Here is a 19,414-nt window from a genome sequence, read left to right on the forward strand (position 1 = left end):
TGTCTGGTAAGTTTAACGGTCCAGTGTGGGTTAGTGAATGGGTGAGTAGGTGGGTAGGTTGGTGCATGGATCAGTGGGTAGATAGGTGAGTGGGAAGGCGGGTAGGTCAGTAGGTGGATGAGTTGGTTAGTGGGTAGGTGAATGAGATGGATAGGTGGGTGGGTGAGGTGAGTGAGTGGGTAACTGGGTAAGTGGGTAGGTGCATGAGTGGCTAGGTGGGTGAGTTGGTAGATGGGTAAGTGGGTGAGTGGGTAGGTGGGTAGGTAGATGAGTTGGTAGGTGGGAGATTAGTGAGGTGGGTAGGTGGGTGAATGGGTGGTCAGGTTGGGTGAGAGGGTAGTCGCGTAGCATTGGGGGTAGTCTAGTTGGGGGCCAGTCAAGTCGGGGGTTAGTCGGGTCCAGTTGGCAAGGGGAGTAGTTGCGTTAGGTCAGAGGGTAGTCAGTACTGGTGGGGGAGAAGTAGTGGGGTCAGTGGGAGTAGAAGGGACTGCGGGTAGTCGGGGCCAGTTGGGAGGTGGTCGGGTTAGGTTGGGGAAAGTCAGGACTGGTAGGGGAGGGATATTGGGGTCGAGGGGATAGAAGGGACGACAGATCTGACTGGGGGGTTTGTTGGCTCAGGTCGGGATTAATTGGGAGGTGAGGTGATTGTCGGAGGGGGTGGGTGGTCAATTGTTGAGTTAACCAGATGTTAGACCAGGTTTTAATCTGTCTAACATTTCCTGAGTAACTATCCAGGGTAAGTACCGTGGATCTGTCCTAAGTCTCCAATGCTAACTCAGTCAGAAACATTCACCGAGGGTTCCAGGAATCAGGGGAATTGCCCATGGGAAGGACTTCCACAGGGTCTTGACACACAGTTGTACATGTCTCCAACAATCCAGAGTCCATAAGATTTGGGCCAAAATTTTGAAAAAAAACGATAAAGTCGCTGAGATTGAGAAATGGCTCAAAACCCATTAAAAACTTCACTTTGGATATCTATGCCCACCTCCATGCACACTTTTCACATCATTCCCTTTCCAAACCTTTTCAACTGCCTGATTATTGATGTTGAATTCTTCAAAGTTGCCAGTATCCTGTGTGACTGTAATGGAACTGTAATATCGCTTCTTAACCTCTTCAACTTCTCCATTATCTTCAACCCTGTTGCCCATACTCCTCCACCACCTCTCGTCTACATCTGTGTAACAATCCTTCCATGTTTTCATTCCTACTTGGTCCAATTAAGCCAATACATCTCTAGGAATGATTTCTCCTTCTGGGCCTTCATGTCCATTTCCAATGTGGCTAAAGGTCCCATCATTAGAAATCTTCTATTCTTGATCCAAGTGCTGCCCTCAGCAACATCAATAAGCTTGGAATCAGCTTCTGTTTGAATGCTGGTGATATTCAGCTTTGCTAGTGCAATAAGCCTTCCAGCAGCAACCAGACTCCATAGCATTGTTATTCCATCCAGCTGCTTGCCCAGCATTAACTCATGGATGACCAAAATGTCCTGTAGTTTAACACTGGCAAAACCAAAGCCATTGCTGTTCAATTGCCAAAAATAGTGCACATTTTCACCAATTCAGCTACCCCAACCCCGATTCAGATTATACTCAACAGTGCTCAATTGTTTAGCCCTGTTTGACTTTGAGCTTATTTCCAAGCAATCACTAAGACTGCTTTCATTGGGTTCCCTAATATTGATCATCTCCATCCATCCTTACTTCAGCTCCAGTAAAACCCATGTCTATGCCCTTTTCACCTACAAGCTTAGCTTCTCTAAAGCTTTCCTCATTGGTCTACATAAACTCTAACTCATACAAACCCAACCCCGGAATTCAATCTTGTTTTAACTCCCATTCATCCTTCACCCCTATCCTGACTTTGATTAACTGTACATTATTTCAAAATCCTTCCAAGGCCATACTCTACCCATCCTATACCCAGTCTGTTTCTTTCACATCTTTAAAAACCTCCTTATTTGACGACTTTCAAAACTCCATTGTGCCAGGTTCAACTGAAACTTTGTGAAATGTTTGGTGATGTTTCACTACGTTAAAGTTGCCTTATTGTGCAAGTTATTGTTGATTCAAGTGGGTGCAACTTCTTAACTTTCTTTTCTAACATTTTTCTTTCATTATTGACTGTTGGTCCAATGACTCCACTCAGTGAATACAGACGGAAAAGCAGAGGGCTTTTAGAATTTGAATCAGGGAGACTGCAGTGGCTAATGGCAAATGAAAGCTTCCATTTATTTTTGTTTTTGGAGTTCCAATGAGTTCAGTTAAATTATTTGGCCAGGTTCTCACAATCTTCTTTGTCTTACTATATCGTATAGAATTCCAATTTTACTCTTTCCTCTTCAGTACGAGATGGGGCCGTTGTAAGACACTATCGAGTCGTGCAAGATAAAACTGAACAGTTTTGCCTGAATACAATCATACGATTTTCCAGTCTGAAAGAACTCGTGGAATACTACAAATTAAATTGCCTTCGATCAGGTCTCCGATTAACTACACCTTGTCTGTTGAAAGTAAGTTGATTTTAAGTAAAATCTATCCATATTGTCTCTTTTATAAGCTTCAAGCTTTTTACAAATAAGAGAGCAATACACAGCTTTGCTTGAAAGCCAAAAAGCGGCTGAAGTCAGTGTTCTGTGGATGCAAGCCTTTTCTTGATATAAAACAATTGCACTGCCTGACATTGTGGGCCAGTTTTCTAATTGCAGGTTCACAGCATGGAGCCTCATATATCAGGAAATCGCGCAAGTGCAGCCTGTCATTTTGCTTCTGACAGACTAGGCTCCATACCTAGGGATACATAAGTCAGTTCATCACACCATGTTAATTTCAATTTCACATTCTTCATAAGATAGGTCCAATGCACAATGTATATAAGAAAACACAGCAAATACCCTGCACGCAGCCGGATCTTACAAACGGCAATAAAAGTTAGGTCGCTTTATTTCAGTCGTGGGAGAAATTTTAGATAGAAATGCCTGGCTAGTATTTTTTGCACAATCCAAAAAAAATGGAATGAAGCCTTAATTGCTGTTGGTGAGATCTTTCTGTGGGCTGAATTTTATGAGTTGGCGAGCAGGAGCGAGGCCCACTGGCCGACGTGTAAAATGACGCGCGGTGACGTCAGGGGGAACTCCCAATGTCACCACGCCCGATTTAAATTTTCAGGAAGGTGGGAGCGCAGCAAAATCAGCTGCGCGCCCGCTGACCTGTCAATGGCCAATTGAGGTCATTGACAGGATCAATTAAGCAATTAAAGGACCTGCCCGTCCAACCTTAAGGCTGGCAGGCAGGCCAGGAGCCCCGGCGGCAACTAGAAAAAACATGAAACCTCATCCACGGGTGGGATGAGGTTTCATGTAGGGTTTTAAAACTTTTAATAAAGATTGTGTAAAAATTGTGGACATGTCCCAACCCATGTGACATTGTCACACGAGGGGACATGTAAGGGAAATTTTAGTTTTCTACTTTTATCATTTTTACATTTCGAGCCGATCTCCCTGAGGCAGCACTTAGCTTCAGGGAGATGAGTGCGTTCTTTCGTGCGCATGTGCGAAACAGCACACTCTCAATTTTAGGAAGTCCCCCCCGCCCACACAGGGAGGGCATAGTGCTTCCCTGTGGACATCATGCTGGGCGGGCCTTAATTGGCCCGCCCACGTAAAATGGCACCGCGCCTCCGATTGGGGGCGCCAATCGGAAGCGCGCCCGTACGCGCCTGCCCATCAACTTCCCCCCCAGCGGGGGGAGAATTCAGCCCTGTGAATAGAACGCTCTCCTTTGTGTAGTGCCAGAGTAATGTCAATGTCCACCTTAACAGACACTTGATTTAGCATCTCAGCTGAAGGACAACATCTTCAAGAATGAACTACGCCTTTAGTGCTGAATTATTAGCTTACGTTATGTCCTCAAGACCTGGAACAGGCTTGAACCTACAACCTAAGACCTAAAGTTGAGGCTGCTACCAATTGAACTGAGGTTCCAATGAAATTGCAAATAAACAGCGGAAGCAGAAAACCAAGTGTACTCTCCTTTTTCCTCATATTTGTGTAGTATCTGATAATGCCTAAAGGCAGTTGATTCATTTTTTAAAATCTGCAAAATGCCAACATGTAAATCGTAAGTAAGTTCTTTAAATGAAGTATTTGTGAATATATTCCAACCAAAACTATTCCTGCATGAACGCTTAATTTCAAGATGCATATTTTTCTTACTACAGTTATCATTTCTACTTATTTTAAATGGAATAATGTCTGCGATGAAATTGGTGTTCAGAGGAATTTTAGTATGAGAAAACTAGTGTTCATTCAGGAACAGCAGCAGACAGAAAATATATCCCAATTAGCCCATAAAAGTGACTGGCAAGCCAATTGTTGAGGAATTAAGTATCCTTTTTTGTTTTGACAATCAATACGTATGAACCCTTGAAAGAAATGTTCATTGCCTTCTTGTGTGTATTTTATACTTGAAGCAACATCGACCAAATATAAGAGATTTGTCCTATTTGACTGTGGATGACTGGGAACGACCAAGGAAAGAGTTTACTTTTACGAAAAAGCTGGGTTCTGGACATTTTGGAGAAGTATATGCTGGATATTGGAATAAAACAGTTCAAGTAGCCATCAAAACAGTCCACGTTGGTAAGGATGCATGCACCTGAAGTGAGATCTGATAGCACAGAAGCTTCAACATTAAAGTGGTTGGTTCAAATAGGGCAGGGGTGCCCAACCTGCAGTCCATGGGCCATATGCCGCCTCTGAAGCCTGGCAGTTCAACCCTTATAGTTTAGGTAACACTGGCTTTCTTAGGAGCAGGAGTAAGCCATTCGGCCCTTTGAGCCTGCTCCACCATTCAAAAGGATCATGGCTGATCTGGTTGTGGTCTCAACTCGACTTTCCTGTCTGCCTGCCATAACCCTTGACTCTCTTGTCCATCAAAAGCCTGTCTAGCTCTGCCTTGAATACATTCAATGACCCATCCTCCGCTGTCCTCTGAGAGAAAATAAATTCTCCTCATCTCGGTCTTAAAAGGGAGAACTGTTATTCTTAAACTATGTCCCCTAGCTCTAGTCTCCTCTACAAGTGGGAACATCCTCCCGGTGTCTACCCTGTCAAGTCCCTTATTTGTGCTTATCTATGCTTATATAGCTTATTTGTTGGTGTTTATCATGTTTGAATTTTGTAGGTCTGTTCTTGGCATTAGTAAATAGATACAGATCCACAAAGCAATTTGGGCACCCTAGCTACTACAAGACCCTTGTTTAAAAGTCCCATTTCAACAAACGTATGCACTGAAGTCGTATTTGAAAATGTTATTGATTTTCCGCTAAGTGTATTTTAAAGATAACGGATCATTGTCTTGAAGAATTAAACCAAGTTCTAAGCAGTTTTGTAAGCTGTTAAATCTTTAATTCCTCTTCAAAACTTTTTAGCATTATCTGTAAGAAATTACCCAGTTATTTCAATTTAATTTAATTTCCAGTCAAATATTGTCATTAAAAACCGGTCCATTGATGTTTTAATAAATTAAAGCTTCATTGCATTCGGATGCAGCAATACACGGGCCTATTTTCATGTTTTTTGCTGATTTTGCTGGAAAGTACCTGATTTAATTTTATTACAAAGTGCCAACAAATTGTTTATACATGTTCAGACCTGCTCGAACCATTCTTCTGCTCCAAACATTGCTTAATTAACATCAGTGGAAACATTTCTAAAAACTGGCTTTCTTTCTCAATGCGTTGTTTAAATCATTAATTAGAAATTCATGCAGCATTCCGTAGTGTAACAGTTAAATTTCGGCATGAGCATTTCACTTAGTCATGGAGCCAATGGGCTGGATTTTGTGTAGTCCGCAGAAGCCCCAGTCAGAGATCCGGCAGCTCAGCAGCACCACTGCTAGTAGTAACCATTGCTGAGGTTGGAGCTCTAAGGAGAGGGCGTCTCATCAGGGACAGGCAAGCAGCCCCAGCAATCTTGCGGGCAGTGACAGGGGGGGATAGTCATGAGAGAACAAAGGCAGTGCCATTGCCGCAGGAATGACCTTTGCCGCCGGTGGGGAGGAGGGGGAGGGGCCTCCATGGGTCATAGTTTGCCCAAAAAGGCAGTGTGAGGCCACCATGTTTCACTGGACTGGACACCATGTGGTGGTGGCACCCCACACCACCAATGCAAGCTGAATGCCCACGGAGGTTAGAAATTACCCTTTTTTTGGCTACTTAAGTGGCTCAATTGCGCTCCCAGGTTGAGGCAATGTTTACCCAACTTCCCCATTTCTGGAAAAATGGCATGGTAGCTGGAGGACATCAGCCTCGACAGTCATGCCATTTTCCAGTATCCCTGCCTCCCAGCTCTTTGACAAAGAACTGGTAAATATCCGGCCAATGAGATTAATTATTAAGAGAAAGTTTTGGAATTATTGTCACAACAGTGAAAGAAGTGAATAATTCAGAACAATTTTCTACCTGAAGATAATGAATATAACAGATACTGGCAGGTATAAATTTTTTTATTTATCCATGGGATGTGGGCTTAGCTGGCTACACCAGCATTTATTGCCCATCCCTAATTGCCCTTGAGAAGATAATGATGAGCTGCCTTCTTGAGCCGCTGTAGTCCATGTGGTGTAGGTACACCCACAGTGCTGTTGGGGAGGGCGTTCCAGGATTTTGACCCAGTGACAGTGAAGGAACGGTGATATATTTCCAAGTCAGGATGGTAAGTGGCTTGGAGGGGAACATCCAGATGGCTGTGTTCCCATGTGTCTGCTGCCCTTGTCCTTCTAGGTGATAGCAGTCATGGGTTTGGAAGAGGCGTCTAAGGATCTTAGTGAGTTCCTGCGGTGCATTTAGTCGATGGTGCACACAGCTCCCACTGCTGTCGGTGGTGTAGGGAGTGAATGTTTGCGGATGGGGTGTCAATCAAGCGGGCTGCGTTGCCTTGGATGGTGTCAAGTTTCTTGAATGTTGTTGGAGCTGCACTCATCCAGGCAAGTGGAGAGTATTCCATCACACTCCTGACTTGTGCCTTGTAGATGGTGGATAAGCAATGGGGAGTCAGGAGGTGAGTTACTCGCCGCAGGGTTCCTAGCCTCTGACCTGCTCTTATAGCCACAGTATTTATATAGCTGGTCCAGTTCAGTTTCTGGTCAATGGTAACCCCCCCAGGATGTTGATAGTGGGGGATTCAGCGATGGTAATGCCATTGAATGTCAAGGGGAGGGGGGGTTAGTTAGATTCTCTCTTGCTGGAGATGGTCATTGCCTGACACTTGTGTGACATGAATGTTACTTGCCACTTGCCAGTCCAAGCCTGGATATTGCCGAGGCCTTGCTGCATTTGGACATGGACTGCTTCAGTACCTGAGGAGTCGCGAATGGCACTGAATATTGTGCAATCATCAGCAAACATCCCCACTTCCGACCTTATAATGAAAGGAAGGTCATTGATGAAACAGCTGAATATGGTTGCACCTAGGACACGACCCTGAGGAACTCCTGCAGTAATGTCCTAGAACTGAGAGGATAGACCTCCACCAACCACAACCATCTTCATTTGTGCTAGGTATGAGCGGATAATTTTCCCCCTGACTTCCATTGACTCCAGTTTTGCTAGGGCTGCTTGATGCCACACTCAGACAAATGCTGCCTTGATGTCAAGGGCAGTCACTCTCACCTCATCTCGGGGGTACAGCTCTTTTGTCCATATTTGAGCCAAGTAATGAGGTAAGGAGCTAAGTGGCCCTGGCGGAACCCAAACTGAGCATCAGTGAGCAGGTTATTGCTAAGCAAGTGCCGCTTGATAACACTGTTGATGACCCCATCCATCACTTTACTGATGATCGAGAGTAGACTGATGGGACAGTAATTGGCCAGGTTGGATTTGTCCTGCTTTTTGTGGACAGGGTACACCTGGGCAATTTGATGTATAGCTGTACTGGAACAGCTTGGCTCGGAGTGTGGCAAGTTCTGGAGCAGAAGTCTTCAGTACTATTGCCAGAATATTGTCAGGGCCCATAGCCTTTGCAGTATCCAGTGCCTTCAACCATTTCTTGATATCACATGGAGTGAATCGAATTGGCTGAAGACTGGCATCTGTGATGCTGGGGACATCTGAAGGAGGCCGAGATGGTTCATCCACTCGGTACTTCTGGCTGAAGATTGATGCAAATATTTCAGCCTTATCTTTTACGCTGATGTGCTGGGCTCCTCATCATTGGGGATGAGGATATTTGTGGAGCCGCCTCCTCCAGTGAGTTGTTTAATTGTCCACCACCATTCACGACTGGATGTGGCAGCACTGCAGAGCTTTTGGAGTTAAGAAGGTGTCCTCGGACCATGAGGGCATAGAAGCCACATAACTACCCCAGGCACAGGGTACAGTGACAATTCAGCTACCAGGGTATGACAGCAGTGAGAAAAGAGACTAGACCAGAAATGGTATAATTGCTAAATGTCACCTGATCAGCAACAACCTTCAGAGACAGTTAGCAATTTGCAATGTACTATTGGTAACCGTGTCATAGAGAACTTCCAGGTACCCAATGGGGCATCTCAGGGGTCACTTTTTTTTGCTTTTGCACATCTACCATCTTGTTTGTATACCATCAAAAATGATTTCCTTCAGTTGCTACTTATGTTTGGTTAATTTGTTTAACTTTTCTGTGTTGCTTGTTGATATGCATTACTACTAGCTGTTTCCTTGGGTGGAGGAGTAGGGTACAGATGGTGTCCTAGCAGACTAGCTTCTGCAGGAAATACTGAACAGTCACTTCATGGACCTGGGACTAACCTTAATATATCACTATCAGTGACAGGAATCTCCTTTGTTGAAGTCACTCTACAGGCACTGATTTGAAAGATGGTGCCTATTATCACTTGATGGCACAGAACTGTTGATTCCTGGCTGCTCCACAAAGTTACAGCTAATGCTCGTTAATCTGTATTAGCATCGGATACTGGTTGTGTGTGATGCCTGGAGTCCCTTTCTAATTTTTGCCTAAAACCATTCTCCTTGGACCTAGAAGCAGTGGAAGTGAATTATTGAAGTCTGGTCTTATTGTGCCTCTTAATGGGCCATAACTTCTAAGTACCAGGGCAGTGTAACTGGGGGTTACCCAAAAGATGCACTGGGGAACACTCCCCAGATGTTCCCAGGTAAGGTTTTCATGGCAATTGCCCGAGAAGTGCAAGCTTACTTTGGGCAACTGCCATGCACTGGGAACCATCTGAAAACGTGATTTAAATCGCAAACTTTGAATGGTTCCAACTGTGTTACAGCAATTGTTAATCCCTCCAAACCCCTAACTACCACCATCACCACCACCCCCAATTACCCCCCCCCCCCCCCCCCCCCACCCCACAGGACTCCCCCAACTCCCGAATACCACCCCGACCCTCCCCCCCCCACCATGGGACTCTCCACCAACCCCCGACTCCACCCCCACCCCATGGATCTCCGCCTCCACCCAGGACTCTCTCCAACCCCCGACTACCCCCCCTCCCAGGGCCTACCTGACCCCCCCCACCTGCCAACTGTCCGACCCTCACTCCTGACTGTTGGCTCCCTCCTTCCCCAACTGGCGACCTCCCCTGTCTTCCCGACCCACCCCCTCCCCCAAGCTCCTGACTCTGATTGCCACTGCAAGGAAGTTCAGGCCCAATGTCTTCACTGCAGGTGCCACTGATGTTGCCACGCACTCAGAAAAACCTTTTTTAGCAGTTCACAAATGTGCAAGGCCCAAAGGACATTTGGTACTCAAAAGGGTTATCCTGAGTTGTTTCATTTTAGCCAGTGGCAAAACATTCACTTTAGATTTTTTTGTTTCATTGCATCTTTACTGCTAGTGTGACTGGTTTACGTTGAACGTTCTTCTATTTTGTGAATCTGATTGCGCATTAGCAAATCAAGATATTGAACTTGCATGTCCGTCCCCTTTTCAATTTCTCAATTCTAATCAGAGTTGGAGTGTGGCGAGATTGCGTGCAACATGTTCAAAACTGCTATTTCTGACTTGCAGGGAACAATTTAAATGTAGTTTGGCTTCACCTTTTGATGTAAACAACCATTGATTCAACTTAATCATATTAATTTTTAATGGCATATGTCAGGGAGCAAGTGACTGTTTAAGGCACATCTTTTTAGTCAACACCATCCAATGCAAAACAGGCCTACTCAGATCTGTATGCAATTCAGGAGGATACTCAGATTCCTGGACCGCTGCCTTCTCTCTTTATTTGTGCAACTTAAGTTTCCTCCTTTACTTCTTCTTATGTGCTGCTTCTGCTTGCATCTGTTCTAGTGTTTACTTCAAGCGGGAGTGGTAACATTTGGTTCTTAGGTTAGACGATGCACTCCAGATCAACCACTAGATTGTTGTCAGAGAAGAGAGCAGATAGCACAGTACGAACACATACTTAGACATCTATTTGGGTATTGTGCCAAACCCTTCTAATCTCCACTGTCCAGACACTTCTTCCTGAATAACTTGATTGTTGCTTCTTCATATGTAGTGATTTGTTTCATGTCATGTGGTGTACTATCTTGTTATGTGGCATGTTTTCCTTTCAATATCAGAGCAATGGAGATTGAGAGAGGGTGATTTAGTTTATGGATATTGTTTCCTGCAATACATTCTGTTTTCCATTGTGAAATGTGCAATATAATTTGCATAACACTTTTTTCCACTCATTTTATCTTACTTGCCAATCCTTGCTAATACTTTACAAAACAAAAACAAAAATACCTGGAACAACTCAGCAGGTCTGGCAGCATCTGTGGAGAGGAGCACAGTTAACGTTTCGAACATTAACTCGAAACGTTAACTGTGTTCCTCTCCACAGATGCTGCCAGACCTGCTGAGTTTTTCCAGGTATTTTTGTTTTTGTTTTGGATTTCCAGCATCCGCAGTTTTTTGCTTTTATCTTGCTAATACTTTCTTGTGGCACTGCAGCATTTTTTCTGCATAATTTAACAACTATTAATTTTCCTTGTGCCATAATATTGTGCAAATATTGGGATAAAGAAATCATTAAAGCTGAAATAGAACCATTGGGAATTTACCATTCACTTCTGGGTAAAGCCTTAGAAGTGTACATTTTGCTTGGTTGAAGTCTCAGACATGAACTGGTTCAAATTACATTAACATTTACACTATCAACCCCCTACAAGGATCCATGTAAGTGACTGAAAGAGTGGGTTATAATTTCTTGCCAAACACACAGAAAACAAAATCAAGCCATGAAATCTTGAAACAGCCCTCCCTTATTAGTAATAACAGCATTTGAATATCTGACATTAATAGTTTGCAAAGCACTTATATAGACAATAATAACCTGACAGAATTAACATCTGAGGCTACAAAGGCAATTCAATGCATCACAATAATGCAACCTCAGCTTTGCTCTCCCTATTGCAAATTGATATTTTGCTTAATATCCAAAGTTGACAGAAGTCACCAACATTAGTTTAGACTAACCTCCATGGGCAGGATTTTGCGGTCAGCGAGCAGGGGGCGGGGCCCACTCGCCGACACATAAAATGACGCGAGATGATGTCGGGGGTTGCCCCCGACATCATCCCGGCCCATTGAAATTTTCAGGAAGGTGGGGGCACAGCAAAATCAACTGTGCGCCCACTGACCTGTCAATGGCCAATTGAGGCCATTGACCGGATCATTTATACAATTAAAGGACCTGCTCGTCCAACCTATTGGCGGCTATTAGAAAAAACATGAAACCTCATCCACCGGCGGGATGAGGTTTCATGTCGGGTTTTAAAAAGTTTAATAAACTTATTATATAAATTATGAACATGTCCCATCTCGTGTGACATTGTCACATGAGGGGGACATGTTAAGGAAATTTTTTCTCTATTTTTAATCTTTTTAAAAGTGTCAGCGATCTCCCTGAGGCAGCACTTAGCCACAGGGAGATGTGCGCTCTTTCATGCGCATGCGCGAAAGAGCGCACTCTCGCTTTTGGGGAATCCCCCCCCCAAGCCCCCCTCAGCACAGGAAGCGCATAGCGCTTCCCGCTGGACGTCACGCTGGGCGGGCCTTAATTGACCCTCCCACGTAAAATGGCGGCGGGGCCCGCTTCACTGTCGGGGATCAGCTCCCCGCCCGCCGGAGATTGGGTCGGGCCCACCCGCCCGACAGGCAGAAAATTCTGCCCCATGTTCAGTTCATAAGTTAACAAGATTATCACATATATAAAAGTCCTTCAGTAACATATGCCATGCTTGTTGACTGATTAGCATACTGGAGGTTGTCCTTCTAGCCCACTGCAGAAATTAGATTGTAATGCTCCATTGCAAAGGTTATATTAGATCTTAGAGGGATGGAGAAATAACTGAAGGGCAAATTACCCTGACTGTTTTCATACTTGTCCTAGTAGTTGGCTATAAAGCAAGAGAGTTGGTAACGGATGGGAAAACCTGAAGAAGTAAAATAGGGAAAAATAAAATGCCAGAATGCCAAAAGTAGTAAATTGGCTTTAAAGGCAGCCTAGTGTTGCAATCTTTTTGTTTTCTGCTCTCACCACCAAATAGTGGCATTGATTCGTGCTCGTGAGCTCCACGGATAAATAGTCACCCTCAGATAGGATGTGCTGTACTGAATAAGAAGGAAGAGGGAGATGGAGACAGACAAGCCAAGCAATTACCCACAATTTATGGTATGCCATTAAATGGTAGGAAATAACCAACTGAAAATGGGAAAGAGGAAATATAATTGGAGACCAATAGTGAAACTATTATTGGGAGAAGTGGGAAATGTGCATTGGCTTTTGAAATATCACTCATATAGTTCAGTTTATCTCTACTGCCTGAATCCAGATAATGGTATACAGAATCATAAAAACTACAGCATGTGAAGCACCCATCATGATCCGTGTACTGGTGCCAGGTGCTCAGCTGTAATTATCAATATCCCATATCTCTGTCCTTACTGAGATTATTTCTGATGAAGTATGAAATGATAAAATAACAATTTATGGCAAAGATTCTCTCTGTACTACTTGTACTAAAATCATTAACATATTTACAAAAAAAATTGTTAGAAATTAGACACATGGGGGAGAGTTTTTCCTATGGCGGGTGGACTGGGCGGGGGGCGGGCACGGAGCCTTTCGCCACTCACGATTGGCTGCGCGCCACCATTTTATGCTGGGCGGGCCAATTAAGGCCCGCCCAGCGTAACACATGGCCGGTAGCGCTCACGGAGCTGCCTCAGGGAGATTGAACGGATTATAAAAGTTTTTAATAAATAAAGTAAAAATTCATTTAAACATGTCCCATCATGTGACAGTGTCACATGAGCTGGGGCATGTTTGTGAAGTTGGGAAAATTTATTTAACTATTTTATAAAACCTTCAGGAAACCTCATCCCGCCAGTGGATGAGGTTTCCTGAAAAATGCGAGGGCCGCTTTAGGCTCTTCGCCTGCCCACCAACCCTAAGTTTGGACGGGCAGCGTTCTTATCAAGTTTAATTGCTTTTTAATGGCCTTAACAGGTCTTTGACAGTTTGGCGGGTGTGCAGCCACCTCTGGCGCGCACCCGCCGAATGAACTATCGAAATGACACGCGATGATGTCGGGACAAAGGCCCCACGTCACTGCGTGTCATTTTACACATCAGCATGTCGGGCCCACTCCTGCACGCTGACGGCAATATTCTTCCCATAGATGCAGTGGTGTCATTTTTTATATTCAGATTTTACTTTTGGATTACACTGATGGTGGATCTTTGTTTTCTTTTCCAGAAAGATGCTTGTCAAACGAAGGTGTTAAAACTGTCACAGGCTAAAATTAAATCTATTTAAACGATTCAAAAGAAATCCCTATATTTATGGCTTTAACTACGAAGTAATTATGCCTAACAACTGGTGAAAAGTTTTTGTGAAAATGTCATAAAGTACAAAGGTGTAGTAAACAAAAAATGTTAATATTTCATCAAATCTATTCTTACAATCTTACATACATTTTTCTCCAGGTGCAATGAATCGGAAAGATTTCCAAATTGAGACACAGGTCATGAAGGATCTGCATCATCCATATGTAATGTCACTGTACGCAATCTGCACAACGGCTGACCCTTTCTACATTGTAACTGAAATAATGAAAAATGGCAGTCTGCTAAATTATTTAAGAAGTTGAGTAGACATCCTTTTCATTTTTACCTGTCCAGTATTTTGGCATTTTTTTTTCAGTGTGATGTAGGTATGCCTTAGCTAGTGAGTAGGGGCCTTATCCATAGCTGCACATATGAAATTGTGCTCCAGGAGCTTGAAGCTACAGTCAGTTGACTCAGGGATGCAGCTGCTGAATTTATATGTTGGGATAGTGAAGAGTGTGCTTTCGTAAGTGGGCCTTTTCTTTGTTGAAATCCTGTTTTGATTTGATATTGATATCTCCAAAGGGACTGAAGCAAACTAGACATCCAGAAGAACTACCTAAACTACTTAAGAGACTGAAACACAAAACCTTCAAGATAATAATTACTACTTCTGCTGCAATCTCTACCACTGTAAAAGTGAAAGCCACTTACACTAATGGAATGTTTGTGGGATACTGTTGCCAGCAGTACAAGTCCTCAGAAAGCATTTTGTTTGCAAAGATCAACCTGTGATCTTTCAGATTATAGTTATGGATTAGAAAATTGGAGCTTTTTCACTATAACAGAGAAGACTAAGGTCTAACAAGGTTTTTTAAAACCCTGACAGCTTATAAGAGGGTAATTAATGGGGCATTGTTTTGTTGTTGGTTACTTGGTGACAAGGGGCACAGACTGAAGATTATCACTCGAAGAACAAAAGGGGAAATATAATTTCAATGACTGTGCGAGCCCTGAAGCAGTTTACGCTGTCTCTCCCAAACCAGAAATATGACCTCTGAAACAGATGCAAAATAGGCCAGATGCTGTAAATCTGAAATAAAAACAAAAATTGCTGGTAGCTCTTAACAGATTAGGTAGCACCTAGGTCTGATGAAAGGTCATCGCTCTGAGGCGTTTTGACCTGTTTTGCCACCTCTACGCAGATGCTTCCTGATCTGCTAAAGGCTTCTAGCAATTTGTTTTTATTTCAGAAATTCGCTGGAGTTTAGAAGAATGAGAGGGGATCTCATTGAAACGTATAAATTCGACAGGGCTGGACATACTGGATGCAGGGATGATCTTTCCCCTGGCTGGGGGTGGTCAAGAACAAGGGGTCACAGTCTGAGGATACGGGATACACTATTTAGGACTGAGATGAGGAGAAATTTCTTCACCCAGAGGATGGTGAACCTACGGAATTCTCTACCACAGAAGGCTGTGAAGGCCAAGTTACTGGATATATTTAAGAAGGAAATAGATAGATTTCTAGACTCTAAAGGTATCAAGGGATATGGAGAGAGTGCAGGAGTATGGCGTTGAGATAAAACATCAGCCATGATCATACTGAAGAGCAGAGTAGCTCGAAGGGATGAATGACCTACTCCTGCTCCTATTTTCTATATTTCTAATGCATTTGAATGTCCATAAGCCCAGTCATGTGGCAAAACAATCATAATACTGCCCAATACCACCTAGGAACTTGCCTGCAAAATCAAATAACTCATCCCCAGACCTGCCTCTAAAATTTGTGGGGTAAATGTGATTTCTCGACTTGTCTCTGGCAAACTTCCTATTGCAACTCAGTGTCTCCTGCAAATTTAATGCTCTCACTTACAATTCCTTTTGAGGTCATTAGTGAATATTTTGAATAGCAAGAATGCCTTGAGGAACCTGACTAGATAAATTAGAACAATTGCCTTTGCTAATCTTCCTATTATCTTGCTTAATAATAATCCATTTGTGACTTCAATTGTTGGAACTATTGAGCTTCTGCTTTAATTAGGTCTCCTGTGAGGGGTCATAAAGACTTTTGCATTGCTTCCTTAACTCTGACACTTGCTGAAAGAAATCCATTATCACTAAAACAATTTGTATTTATTGTACTCATAATAGGACTAATTGGACAGCTCTTTCAAAGAGTTTGCAAAGGCACAAATTGGCTGATTGTGTGCTTTTTTAATCCATGATTCCATATTACACTGCAAAACTAAAGGGCATCTGCAACAATGATTTTACATAATTGAAGAAAGTCATGTGGCCGAAAATTCTTGAAAGACATCCCGCAGACTTGTTTAGTTCTGACTTACTTCCAATTGATAAATTATAGGTGTGTCTTCTTTATTTGGGCTTCTTAGTAAGTGGTATTTTTTGAACTAAAATGTGTTTTCTATAGCAAGGATTGGGTAATAGACCTTGGGTAATAGAAGTATAAATGCTTAATGCACACAGAAATGTAGTGCAAGTTCTTTGCTGTTACACACATCTGTGAAATAATAGCCTTGAAATAATAGACTGTTGTGTGAATGAGTAGCATATTCATATGTGAACCTTCCTGATAGGAAGATTTATCCAAAATCTGAATCAAGGTACTTCAATAAAAGTTAAATGATTTTTGACATCATCAATTTTTATGTTCTCTGCATCCTTACTCCTGTTCATTTTAAACTATTATCAGGCAAAGAAGCATTGTATTTAGGTTTGGAGCAACTACTTGACATGGCAGTCCAAGTAGCTGAGGGGATGTCATATTTGGAATCCCAAAACTATGTCCATCGGGATTTGGCTGCAAGAAACGTGCTTGTTGGAGATAATTGCATTTGCAAGATTGCTGACTTTGGACTAGCCAGAGTGGTAAAGGTAATGTTGCTTTCTTTTCATATCACAAGTGAATAATTCTAAATTTGCTGATGTTAGAAAGAGGATATTAGACTTGTTGATCTCCTCTGGATTGGACTGTAATGAATATGCGTAGACCAACACACCAGAAATGGCTAAAAATCTAATTAGGTTACATTCAAGAATATGCATTGAAGCTGATCTGTGAAATCTGTTTCCAATATAGATTCTGCTTGGAGCCTTTGCACCATTTGGAATTTTGTGCTTGATCACAAGATACCTATGGATGAGGAAGGCCATTCATCCATCCAGCAATGCCCTACAGTCCCGATATTTCTATTTCTAATTGTTCCTTAAGTGATTCCAGAGTTTTTTCCCTGAAATTCATTCCAAGTGATTTTCATTCTCTGTGTGAGGAATTTCTACCTAACATCTGTGTAAAAATTACATTTTGAGATGTGTGATCCCTTGTCCCTTTGTGTTATTCATGGAGTTTAAGTAATATTGCATTCTCTTAACTCTCTCATATGCCGCCATAAGTCCATCTTTCCAATTCATCATTTCTAAGGCTTGAAAGCCAAAGCCTCTCCAGTCTTTCTTTGAAGCTGAGACCCCTAGAGATGAATCTTATGGCTCTTCTCTGGTTTTGAACATCTCCATCGCTACTTTGCAACCAGAACTGGACACAGTACCTGATGTGTGGTCTGACCAGTGAATTGTACAGTTTGACCACAAATATCCTCGGACTTGCTTGGACGTGTTTACCATCAATTCAATTGAGACTCCTCTGTCTCATTCAGCTTAATAATTTGTTATTTCAATACTTCAGTTGATGGAATACTACTGTCGCCAAGATTTTCTATGTGCAGTACACACAATTTTCCGCATTAAATTTCATCTGACATTGTTCTCACCACTCAGACATTCAGTTTAACTCATCCTATAAATTTTGAGCTGTCTCTTTTAATTTCAGTACCCCATCTAATTTGGTGGTAATTGCAGTTTTTATCAACTTCTGTTGAGTTTTTCAATCCAAATTGTTGATGTAACTTAAACAGTAAACGTGTATAACTTCATAAAATACATTTTTAGAAGTCAGCTTTGCAGGGTTTGCCATGTTCTTTCTTCTCAATTGTAAAGCACATGAATTTTGCCTTGATTCTCCTTTTTTGGGAAGGGTATTTTATTCATAATTTTTTTAAGGAAGCAATCGTTTTGAATATTTCATGCTTTTCCTCCGTTTCAAATCCAGTTGATGCCTTTCTGATGATGTCCCTCGTTCTATTGTGGCACAGAAATAACAGGCTCTGAATCTGCAACTCTGCATATTAACCAGGTGTCTGTGGCCCTCTGTTCACTCATTTAATGAGCTGCTGGGTGGTCCTTCCCCGATCTCTCTGCAAGATTTGTAGAATTTTTTCTTCTCTTTATTTCACTTTTAATTTGCTTGTTAGTCAATTTAGGTGATATTTTTCAGTTGAGACCTTGGATATGTACTTGCCCTTGACGCTTACTGAAATGTTTTTTTTTTCCTATTTGCATTAATACTTCACCATTCCCTCAATTTTAAACCTTGCTCTTGGCCTTTGAAATGTCCAAATCTCAGATCATGTTAAACATGATTACCTGTATTCTGTATATTTTTTGTCATCTATAGGTGCTACAAACCCCAATTTCTGTGCTGTCTGACACATTTATGAATATCAGATCAAGATGTAAACAGTCTTTTATGGCTTCTACTACACAGTGGGGGTGAAGCAGTAACAAATTATGTTTACCAACCCTAAACTAGACTGCTTGCGTTCCCTTAGTTTATGTCAAGGCACTTACTACCTCTTCTTAGAACAAATTGTCCTCCTTATATTGACTTGGGTTCTGTAGCATGCTCCTAGTGTTTTCACATTAAAAATGCACATTCTGATGTTCCTTAGATAGCTTATACTATATACCTCCTAGTTAATTGCTGACATTTATGGCTGCACCATTTCATTTTCTGGTTACTCTGTTCTGTCTCTGTACTGTATATCTCTGAATGTTAATATTATTTCCATTCTCTGGGCTTAGGCATGTTTCTAATATTCCATGTGTATAGTAAGTTAGTGCCACAACATCCCTCAATTCCAACATCTTTTATCCTGTTAACCATCCTGGCTGGGATTTGGATACCACTCTGCCTTCCCTCCAAATCACCTAGTTTAATTGATTTTTTGCCTGCTGCTTAATGTTTCCAGCAAATCTCTTTGTTCAATTTAATCTGAAAACTTTCCCTGTTATTTATGACAGATTGTTAATTTGACCATAGGTTGACATCCAATCATTTCCACCCTCAGTATTATCATTGAACTTCATTCCCAAGCACTGGAATTTACGAGAGTGCATTACATTGCATGTCATCTTTGGGCTTTGAGACAATCTTCATTCACATGTCTTTTAAGATACCTTCCCTCTGTGTTATTTGCTTCTGTGTGAACCATCACAACCTTGTTGTTTTCAGTATCCTTTGTAGCCTTTCCACAGCAACTGGTAAACACATAGGCCTTTTGTCCTTGTGATGCATATGGATAAACACTTTCCTAAGCAAAGAATCCCTTACAATCACTCTATTTTTGTGACCTAAAAACTTCACTTTTGTCAAAGTTATCCCTCTGTATTCTTCCTATCTTTTCGTTTGTGAGTTTAGTTCATTCTGTAGCATTAGATAGT

At 42.2% G+C, this 19,414-nt stretch overlaps 1 protein-coding gene across 3 annotated transcripts in view; it reads left to right on the top strand.

Moving 5' to 3' along the window:
* LOC144688512 (protein-tyrosine kinase 6-like) overlaps positions 1 to 19,414 on the top strand; it is a 42,644-nt gene that overhangs the window by 6,352 nt on the left and 16,878 nt on the right. The window contains exons 3-7 of one of the 3 annotated variants that reach the window (XM_078555174.1): positions 2,352 to 2,518; positions 4,477 to 4,645; positions 13,994 to 14,152; positions 16,551 to 16,732; positions 16,938 to 17,809. In XM_078555174.1, the coding sequence (XP_078411300.1) occupies positions 2,352 to 2,518; positions 4,477 to 4,645; positions 13,994 to 14,152; positions 16,551 to 16,732; positions 16,938 to 17,057 (797 nt within the window). In that variant the 3' untranslated portion in view covers positions 17,058 to 17,809. Of the gene's footprint in view, positions 1 to 2,351; positions 2,519 to 4,476; positions 4,646 to 13,993; positions 14,153 to 16,550; positions 16,733 to 16,937; positions 17,810 to 19,414 lie in introns of those variants that run through there. The other 2 variants (XM_078555171.1, XM_078555173.1) reach the window with 2 other exon arrangements.

This window comes from Cetorhinus maximus, chromosome 13 (assembly GCF_964194155.1).
Source record: "Cetorhinus maximus chromosome 13, sCetMax3.hap1.1, whole genome shotgun sequence".
NCBI classification, from domain to species: domain Eukaryota; kingdom Metazoa; phylum Chordata; class Chondrichthyes; order Lamniformes; family Cetorhinidae; genus Cetorhinus; species Cetorhinus maximus.